This window comes from Procambarus clarkii, chromosome 39, assembly GCF_040958095.1.
Source record: "Procambarus clarkii isolate CNS0578487 chromosome 39, FALCON_Pclarkii_2.0, whole genome shotgun sequence".
Classification (NCBI taxonomy): domain Eukaryota; kingdom Metazoa; phylum Arthropoda; class Malacostraca; order Decapoda; family Cambaridae; genus Procambarus; species Procambarus clarkii.
In genome coordinates, this window is record NC_091188.1 from 24294164 (window position 1) to 24305214 (window position 11051).

General features: G+C 44.1%; 1 protein-coding gene across 1 annotated transcript in view; it reads right to left on the reverse strand.

The window, feature by feature from the left end:
• The window catches only part of LOC138372630 (ice-structuring glycoprotein-like), a 63803-nt gene extending 52976 nt beyond the window's left edge, over positions 1-10827 (reverse strand). The window contains exons 1-2 of the mRNA XM_069338124.1: positions 10734-10827; positions 8293-9579 (exon numbers count right to left, since the gene is read on the reverse strand). Coding sequence (XP_069194225.1) covers positions 8293-9579; positions 10734-10827 — 1381 coding nt within the window. The remainder of the gene's footprint in view (positions 1-8292; positions 9580-10733) is intronic.
• Positions 10828-11051: the final 224 nt, after the last annotated feature.

The following is an 11051-nucleotide window of genomic DNA, read 5'->3' on the forward strand; positions in this document are numbered from 1 at the left end:
GTGTATGACGTCCATTGCCGCCCACAGGATGAGTATAGGGTCCAGTATCGCCCACAGGATTAGTATATAGTGTCCACTGCCGCCCACAGGGTCGGTAAGGGGTCCACTACCGCCCACAGGGTTGGTAGGGGGTCAACTGCCGCCCACAGGGTCGGTAGAGGGTTCACTGCCACCCACAGGGTCGGTATGGGGTCCACTGCCACCCACAGGGTTGGTAGGGCGTCCACTACCGTCCACAGGGTCGGTAGGGGTCCACTACCCCTACCCCTATGTTTATGATTACATAAACTGGAATGTAAATACAATGCACTGGATTGCTGGGCTTGCAACAAGTGTTCAAAAATTATAATACAGTTAAGTCCATGTTAATTAAGAACTCGCCCTCGTCTGTAGCAGGTTGTGTGTATTCCATCCCTTGTAATGAGTGTGCATGTGTTTACATCGGCCAGACAGGTAAATCTCTTTCCTCGCGTTTAAAACAGCATTCATATGCTATTCGTACAGCCCAGCAATCCAGTGCATTGTATTTACATTCCAGTTTATGTAATCATTCTATCGACTTCACAGGGGCAAAATGTATTGTTAAAAATAAAGATTTTGTTGAACGAAACGTGATCGAGTCTGCTCTGATCAAATATTGTAACAACAGCCTTAATGTGAGCCCCGGTATGTACAAGTTGGATCCCTATTTAAGCCTCAATATAGCACGTCAAAACAATATAGCAATCATTTAACAGGTATGGCACTTGGATATAATAATAGGAGCTGCCTCGTATGGGCCAATAGGCCTTCTGCAGTTGCCTTCTTTCTTATAATTCCTTTCCTCCACTTATTTTTGGTGGTCAGGTGATCTGCCCAGGCGGATATAAAGGTCTGATCAGCAATCTTATCTTCATTCTACTTTGCTCTGATGAAGGCGAATTAGCCGAAAACGCGTTAAGCATTTTCTATTTTTCACATGTGGTTATTCTGCATATATATATATATATATATATATATATATATATATATATATATATATATATATATATATATATATATATATATATGTGTGTGTAACTGAAAACTCACACCCCAGAAGTGACTTGAACCCATACTCCCAGGAGCAACGCAACTGGTATGTACAAGACGCCTTAATCCAGTTGACCATCACGACCGGACATAATGAGGTGATAGCCGAGGCTATTTGAACCACCCCACCGCTGGCACTCGGATAGTAATCTTGGGCATAGCATTTTACCAAATCACCTCATTCTTTGGGGCACACGTGAGGAACACAAATGCGAACAAGCCTGAATGGTCCCCAGGACAATATGCAACTGAAAACTCACACCCCAGAAGTGACTCGAACCCATACTCCCAGGAGCAACGCAACTGGTATGTACAAGACGCCTTAATCCACTTGACCATCACGACCGGACATAATGAGGTGAGAGCCGAGGCTATTTGAACCACCCCACCGCTGGCACTCGGATAGTAATCTTGGGCATAGCATTTTACCAAATCACCTCATTCTTTGGGGCACACGTGAGGAACACAAATGCGAACAAGCCTGAATGGTCCCCAGGACAATATGCAACTGAAAACTCACACCCCAGAAGTGACTCGAACCCATACTCCCAGGAGCAACGCAACTGGTATGTACAAGATGCCTTAATCCACTTGACCATCACGACCGGACATAATGAGGTGATAGCCGAGGCTATTTGAACCACCCCACCGCCGGCACTCGGATAGTAATCTTGGGCATAGCATTTTACCAAATCACCTCATTCTTTGGGGCACACGTGAGGAACACAAATGCGAACAAGCCTGAATGGTCCCCAGGACAATATGCAACTGAAAACTCACACCCCAGAAGTGACTCGAACCCATACTCCCAGGAGCAACGCAACTGGTATGTACAAGACGCCTTAATCCACTTGATCATCACGACCGGACATAATGAGGTGATAGCCGAGGCTATTTGAACCACCCAACCGCCGGCACTCGGATAGTAATCTTGGGCATAGCATTTTACCAAATCACCTCATTCTTTGGGGCACACATGAGGAACACAAATGCGAACAAGCCTGAATGGTCCCCAGGACAATATGCAACTGAAAATAGGGATAGAATGAGGTGATTTGGTAAAATGCTATGCCCAAGATTACTATCCGAGTGCCGGAGGTGGGGTGGTTCAAATAGCCTCGGCTATCACCTCATTATGTCCGGTCGTGATGGTCAAGTGGATTAAGGCATCTTGTACATACCAGTTGCGTTGCTCCTGGGAGTATGGGTTCGAGTCACTTCTGGGGTGTGAGTTTTCAGTTGCATATTGTCCTGGGGACCATTCAGGCTTGTTCGCATATATATGTATATAGTATAGTGCCTTTGCAATAATGTACCAATGTGTGTATTTTCATAACCCATTTTAAATTCTTGAAAAATATATAACTACATATTGAATGCAAGTCAATGTATATTTATTTATTTATTTATATATTTATTTATTTATATACAAGAAGGTACATGGGGTTAGAGAGAATACATAGCATAGTATTTGCAATCTTGTAAAGCCACTAGTACACGCAGCGTTTCGGGCAGGTCCTTAATCTAACAGATAATTTTAAGTAGGTAAATTCTAGCAAAATTAATAAAATGATAACAGATACATTGCAAGAAAAAAAATGAGATGAGAAAGAATAGTAAGTTTATTAAAGCACATTGGTTTATTAAAGCTCTGGTTGATTACATTGACAACTTGATTGGTAATTTAAACAAGATTAACAGACACCGTACAGCAGATTGATAGCACATATAAGAAGACAACAATGATCACAATGGTAAAGATGTTCGGATTGGGTACATAAAGATAGAGAGATTGGGTAGCAATAGATACAGTGCAATTTTAAAGCAACAAGGTAAAAAAAACTATGAAGATGAGATTAGGTACTTTTTAGTTTTGTTTTTGAATGGCGCAAAAGTTGCACAGCTTTTCAATTCATTATGGAGTGAGTTCCATAGACTGGGTCCGTTTATTTGCATAGAGTGTTTACACAGATTATGTTTGACTCTGGGGATATCAAAGAGATATTTATTTCTGGTGTGGTGATAATGGGTCCTATTACATCTCTCCACGGAGAGTTTCAGAGCAGGATTTGCGTTTAAGAACAGGGTTTTGTAAATGTAATTGACACAAGAAAATTTGTGGAGTGAGATTATGTTTAGCATATTAAGGGAGTTAAACAAGGGGGCTGAGTGTTGTCTGAAAGCAGAATTTGTTATTATTCTGATAGCAGATTTTTGCTGGGTGATGATGGACTTGAGGTGGTTTGCAGTGGTTGAACCCCATGCACAGATACCATAATTAAGATAGGGATAGATTAGTGCACAATATAGAGAGATGAGAGCAGAGTTAAGTACATGATATCTGATTTGGAGAGTATCCCAACTGTTTTAGAGACTTTCTTAGTTTTGTGTTGTATGTGGGTGCTGAAGTTGAGTCTCTTGTCTAGGTATAGGCCAAGAAACTTTCCATCATTTTTATTGCTAATGTTTACATTATCTATCTGAAGCTGAATTGCATTTGTAGATTTGCTGCCAAATAAAATGTAGTAGGTCTTTTCTATGTTAAGAGTTAGTTTATTGGTTGACATCCATAAGTGGACTTTTTTTTAGTTCATTATTAACAACATCATTTAGTGTATGTGGGTTGGGGTTAGAGTAGATGAGGGTAGTGTCATCAGCAAACAAAATAGGTTTCAGAATGTTTGAGACATTAGGCAGATCATTGATGTATATAAGAAATAGGAGAGGTCCCAAGATGCTGCCCTGTGGCACTCCAACAGTTATTGGTAGAGTGGGAGAGGTTATATTATTGATGGTTACACATTGGAGTCTGTCACTAAGATAGGATTGGATATAGTCCAGTGCATGGCCTCGGATTCCATAATGATGGAATGTTCCGAACCATAATGGAAACAGACCCAACTATGGGATGGGTTAACCCAAGTATCGCGTTTCCAGAAGGTTCGCCCATGTTGCAAAAGACGAACGCCGAAAGAATATTGTTGAAAACATCTTGATGACTTATTAAACCAAAATTATTTATTTGTCAGAAGAAAGACAAAAACGCGATCTATATGTAAATCCTCTACCAGACAAATATTTTAAGTAAAACCGAAGATATTTGTAGTTTTATAAAAGGGGCAGTTTTCATCGCTCGTCGAGTTCGAAAACCGCAGCATTCATCTCAGAACCATGTCTATTTCACACAGATTCCTTAATAAACGTAAGAGTTTTATATGTCACAAGAAAGATATAAATATAAGCTTCATTCTAAATACCTTACCATGGGCATATTTAAATTTAAAGCGAAGATACGTGTACTTTTATAATAGCCGAGCTCCGACCCCGGACAGATTGATCGACCGAGCAACTCTCTCTCAGAACAGCCCGTCCTCCAAACAAAAATCCAAAAGTGATTCCATGCACCCGCCAAGCCCCCTGTTTATGAATGAAAACCGGTTTACACACGACTCACAACTGCTGACGTTCGAACATATCCGGAACAAGTGCTTCACTGACGAATTTTGTTCAAATCACAATTCTATAAATGCTTCACCCACGTACTACAAATACAAATAATCGCCAACAGAACCTAAACACATAACCTAACCTATGCCTATATATGCACAATATGCTTATATATTATAATATTAATTTATACTTGAGAAAATTCCCATTTTGAATGAACAGCATGTAAAAAAAATGAATGCGTCTGTGGGGTCGACCGCTGGATGTAATGGACTTGAGTCGAGGACGGGTTGCTCAGAACAATGTTTATTTCACGTGAATTCGTTAATAAACATATATGTTTTATATGTCTCAAGAAAGGCAGACATATAAGCTTCACTTTAAACACTTTACCATGGACATATTTAAAGTTCTAATGAAGATACATGTATTTTAAAAATTATGGAGCTCCCACCCCGTACAGACTGAACGACAGAGCAACTCTCTCTCAGATCAATGTTTATTTCACGAAAATTCTTAATAAACACAAATGTTTTATGTCTTAAGCAAGATAGAAATAAGAGCTTCATTTTAAATACATTACAATAGACATATTTATAGCTCAAGTGAAGACACATGTTTTTATAGTAGCGCTCAGTAGCTTGTCGGGCATGGAGTGCAGACGCCTACGCATTTGCCGATATAATGTATAATTAACAAAGATACGCTAATAAAGCCTAAAATCTTATATGCCTCCAAAAAGACCGAGATATGAACATTATTATGATTGCACCAAATCAAATATATCATGTTCGAGAACAAAGATATATCAATTTTAAATTAAGTTTCGACTCTTGCTCGGGCGAGGGAGTTGGGGCGACTCTTGCCCCATCTATTGGAGATTCTGTCCACTAAAGACCCAAAGCTACTCAAACCCTCCTAGCATTATTTAAGTAATGAAGTAATATGGTATATTTACTCACTATAATGTGGGTGCTGAATGCAGAACATGAGAAAACATATATTTACTCCAAACTAATATAATTTCATTATGAAATAAGTAAATAAGTAGCATAAAAGGAAGTCGACGGTCCAAGCATCAATGTTGTGGAGCGACTTATCCAAGATATATCGTTGTTTGGAAAGTGTTTCTTGGCATATCCAGTTGTCGCACTTCTCTGCACAAATTATCACAAATTAAAATTATAATGTTAACAAGTAGAATACGTATTTTTAATAAAATCTAACATAACTAGCAAGAAAACATTTAACATTTATTAAAAAATATATGTTTGGAAGTTAAATCGACTTCATATGACAATAGTTTTGTTATATATACTCGTTATTCATTGACATGCGTTCGCTACTTAAACTACCATGTACTGTACTTATGTAAAATCTGCCATGTCTCTTCGCTCATCTCACCGAACCCTACAGGCTCTGTGATATATTGTTTAATTAATTGAGATTCACAAATAAAGCTTATAATTCTATATGTTATCAAAAAGGCAGAGCTTAGTTTAGTTCATTTATTATGCACCCCATACCCATCCTATGAGCGATAGTGGAGTGTTACAGAGGCACATAATGGGCTCAGGGACTGAGCCCCACAATTCATATAGCCAAGCAAGTTATAATCTTGATAAGCTAGTTACAAAAGTCAATGCACATTGTCACATCAACAATGGGCTCGAGACCGACCACAAGTACAGTTTATAATTTAAGCAACTGACATATATGGAGGGCTAGTGTCACAATTGATATGTTTATCCTACACATAACCCCCTCTCCCCCATCCAATGGGCAGCGGTGGATAGGTTACAATCAAGTCGTTTTTTGCGTTTTATTCAGAGATTAGATCTTATTGGGTGAGGAAAGATATTCATATTTTAAAGAAGGCTTCTTGGCTGATGCTCTCCATTGATGCAAAATATACAACCTTTTGAAAATCAATGTTAGTTTGATCTAGATCTTGTAATTAACAAAAGTATTTATGTCATCAGAAAGGTAGAAATATAGGCTACATTTAAAATCCTTTGTCATAAATATAACTGAAGTGAAAACGAAGATATATGCGTTTTGATAGTTACTTGATGGCTAGCTCTGAGAGTGTGAAGCCCTGCACACCAGCCAATAAATTGTATAATTAGTTTCCATATATTTTAATTAATTTTAAAAATCTATATATCAGAAGAAAGGAAGATGTAGCCGTTAATGTGACAACATTTCAAAATATATATCTCTTAAGTTAAATAAATAATACCACCTTATCGCCGGTGTCCGGACACATGAAAACTACCTAGGTATCAGTATCCAGCCAGGCGGGGATCACAGGCTGCACAATACTGATAAATTATGTAATGCACTACTTGTGGTCCATCTCGAACCCATTTATGATGTGACGACTTATAGTGAATTTTGTAACTAGCTCATCAAGATTGTAACTTGCTTAGCTAAATGAATTGTGGGGTTCGGTCCATTCATTTTCTTTCTTTATTATGCACCCCATAATACCCATCCCATGGGCGGTGGTGTAATGGATTACAGAGGCACATAATCGGTTCAGGAACTGAACCCTCTAGTTCGTTTAGCTAAGCAAATAACAATCTTTTGACGCTAGTTACAAAATTATTAATGTACACATACTTATGCATACATGTACATATACATACGTATACATATATACATTCACATACATATTTAATCACACACACAAATACACACATCAGTAATCTTTTGTGTCACAAGTAATTCAACAAGAGGCTCACAACAAGGCACTTTACATCTATGAGGAGTCGCACAGTTGCTCCACACCCACCCAACTGGGCGGCAGCTTTACAGTCATGTGCTCCACACCCACCCAACTGGTACAGAGGATTAAGACAGGGGAGGACTGCTTGAGGCTTCAAGGAGACATACCTTGAGGTAGGTCTCCTAGGTATGTAGAGGTAGGACCTAGACAAGCTGAAGGAATGGTCGAGCAAATGGTTGCTAGAGTTTAACCCAAGCAAATGTATTGTAATGATGATAGGCGTAAAGAGCAGGAGGCCAGATACTAGGTATCATCTGGGAGATGAAATTCTTCATGAGTCAGAGAGAGAAAAAGACTTGGGGGTTGACATCACTCCAGACCTTTCCCCTGCAGCCCATATCAAGAGGATAACATCAGCGGCATATGCCAGGCTGGCCAACATATGAACGGCATTCAGAAACTTGTGTAAGGAATTACTTGTATAGAACTTTGATACCACTTATGTCAGGCCAAACCTGGAGTACGCAGCAACAGCATGGAGTCCATATCTAGTTAAGGATAAGACTAAACTGGAAAAGGTTCAAAGATTTGCCACCAGACTAGTACCCGAGCTGAGAGGTATGAGCTACGAGGAGAGGCTACGGGAATTAAACCTCACTTCGCTGGAAGACAGAAGATTTAGGGGGGGACATGATCACCATATTCAAAATTCTCAAGAGAATTGATAGGGTAGATAAAGACAGGCTATTTAGCACAAGGGGCACACGCACTAGGGGACACAGGTGGAAACTGAGTGCCCCAATGAGCCACAGAGATATTAGAAAAAAACTTTTTTAGTGTCAGAGTGGATGACAAATGGAATGCATTAGGCAGTGTTGTGGTGAAGGCTGACTCCATACACAGTTTCAAGTGTAGAAAGGATAGAGCCCAATAGGCTCAGGAACCTGTACACCTGTTGATTGACGGTTGAGAGGCGGGCCCATAGAGACAGAGCTCAACCCCCGCAAGTACAACTAGGTGAGTACACACACACACACACACACCTTCAGTGTGGAGGCATCCGTGAGCGAGTGCCAGGAGCAGGCGGGCGAGGGCGGTCACAGCGCCCAAGAGCAGGCGAGCGAGGGCAGTCACAGCGAACAAGAGCAGGTGGGCGAGGGCGGTCACAGCGCCCAAGAGCAGGTGGGCGAGGGCGGTCACAGCGCTCAAGAGCAGGCGGGGGAGGGCGGTCACAGCGCCCAAGAGCAGGCGAGCGAGGGCGGTCACAGCGCCCAGGGGTAGGTGGGCGAGGGCGGTCACAGCGCCCAAGAGCAGGTGGGCGAGGGCGGTCACAGCGCTCAAGAGCAGGGGGGCGAGGGCGGTCACAGCGCCCAAGAGCAGGCGAGCGAGGGCGGTCACAGCGCCCAGGGGCAGGTGGGCGAGGGCGGTCACAGCGCCCAGGAGCAGGCGGGCGAGGGCGGTCACAGCGCCCAAGAGCAGGCGAGCGAGGGCGGTCACAGCGCCCAGGGGCAGGTGGGCGAGGGCAGTCACAGCGCCCAGGAGCAGGCGGGCGAGGGCGGTCACAGCGCCCAGGAGCAGGCGGGCGAGGGCGGTCACAGCGCCCAAGAGCAGGCGGGCGAGGGCGGTCACAGCGCCCAGGAGCAGGTGGGCGAGGGCGGTCACAGCGCCCAGGAGCAGGCGGGCGAGGGCGGTCACAGCGCCCAGGAGCAGGCGGGCGAGGGCGGTCACAGTGCCCAGGGGCAGGTGGGCGAGGGCGGTCACGGCGCCCAGGAGCATGCGGGCGAGGGCGGTCACAGCGCCCAGGAGCAGGTGGGCGAGGGCGGTCACAGCGCCCAGGAGCATGCGGGCGAGGGCGGTCACAGCGCCCAGGAGCAGGCGGGCGAGGGCGGTCACAGCGCCCAGGAACAGGCGGGCGAGGGCGGTCACAGTGCCCAGGAGCAGGCGGGCGAGGGCGGTCACAGCGCCCAGGGGCAGGTGGGCGATGGCGGTCACAGCGCCCAGCGGCAGGTGGGCGAGAGCGGTCACAGCGCCCAGGAGCAGGCGGGCGAGGGTGGTCACAGCGCCCAGGAGCTGGTGGGCGAGGGCGGTCATAGTGCCCAGGGGCAGGTGGGCGAGGGCGGTCACAGCGCCCAGGAGCAGGCGGGCGAGGGTGGTCACAGCGCCCAGGAGCTGGTGGGCGAGGGCGGTCATAGTGCCCAGGGGCAGGTGGGCGAGGGCGGTCACAGCGCCCAAAAGCAGGCGGGCGAGGGCGGTCACAGCGCCCAAGAGCAGGCGGGCGAGGGCGGTCACAGCGCCCAAGAGCGATGAGAGGCGACGATCTAAGAGAGCGCCTGCACAGAGGAAGGTCCAGTGGCAAGTGGTAACTAACATAAAAAGGTTCGTGAGTGAATATGAGGCTCAAAGAAAACGGGGTAAAGACGTTGACAACAACGATACACGATAACTATGAGTGACATAGAAGACACAATAAGGACAACAACACGTGCTGCTGATCACTGTGCTTGACACGTGCTGCTGATCACTGTGCTTGACACGTGCTCCTGAGCACTGTGCTTGACACGTGCTGCTGATCACTGTGCTTGACACGTGCTCCAGATCACTGTGCTTGACACGTGCTCCAGATCACTGTGCTTGACACGTATTACTGATCACTGTGCTTGACACGTGCTCCAGATCACTGTGCTTGACACGTGCTCCAGATCACTGTGCTTGACAGACGCAGGGCTTCACAGCATCCGGTGTGTGACTATACTTAACTTAAAAAGCAATAAATATTATAACTGGTAAGAGAAGAAAATATTTATGCATAATTTATGAGCTTAATTATTCCCTCGAGTGCGTCGAGTCCCGGTCATGAATCGTGTCGGACTGAGGCTCTTTTATTTTGTCCATAGTGCAACAGCAGCCCGCCCTCTTAAGGTTTCCCAACGTCAGTAAACTGTCGTACTAAAGTGCCCTTACTACCCATACCCATCAGAGGACCCAAAACTGAAAATGGAACAGTATTTAAATTTTGCGAGCCGCTACCATTTTTTTTGAACGACAATTTGTGGCCTTGGGTAGAGTATACGTCTAGCAACAGTTAGTGAGCCTGTAGAAGTCCATTCACACATTCATATTATATAAAAAAAATTATAATATAGAGTAGTTAACAAATGGAATGGATTAGGCATTCCTTGTTCGTGTTCCACCCATGCTAAATAGATTGTCGTTGTCCAACATGTCAATTCCCCTGAGAATTTTGAAGGTGGTTATCATGTCTCCATTTACAATTTTGTCTTCCAGGGTCATGAGGTTTAGCTCCCGTAGTCTATCATCGTAGCTCATAACTCTATGTTCTGGGACTACTCTGGTGGCATACCTCTGATTATTCTCTAACTTTTGTCTTATGTTTAACTAGGTATGGACTCAAGCCTGGATGGAGCTGCATACTCCAAGATTGGTCTGCCATATGTTAAATACATGGTCCTGAACGATTCCTTACACAAGTTTCTAAAGGCAGTTCTTATGCTGGCCAATCCAGCATACGCCGCTGATGATGTCATTTTGATGTGGTCCTCTGGGGACAGGTTCGGCATGATATCAACCCCCAGATCTTTCTCTCAATTTGACTCTTGCAGGATTTCACCTCTCAGGTGAAATTCTGCTGAACCTTGTGTTCAGCCTTCTGCTACCTTCACCTAATTTCATTACTTGACACTGTCTTGAGTTAAACTTTAGTGGTCATTTTCTAGACCATTCCTCCAGTTTGTCCAGGTCATCCTGTAGTCTCTGTCTATCTTCATCTGTCTCGATTCTTCTC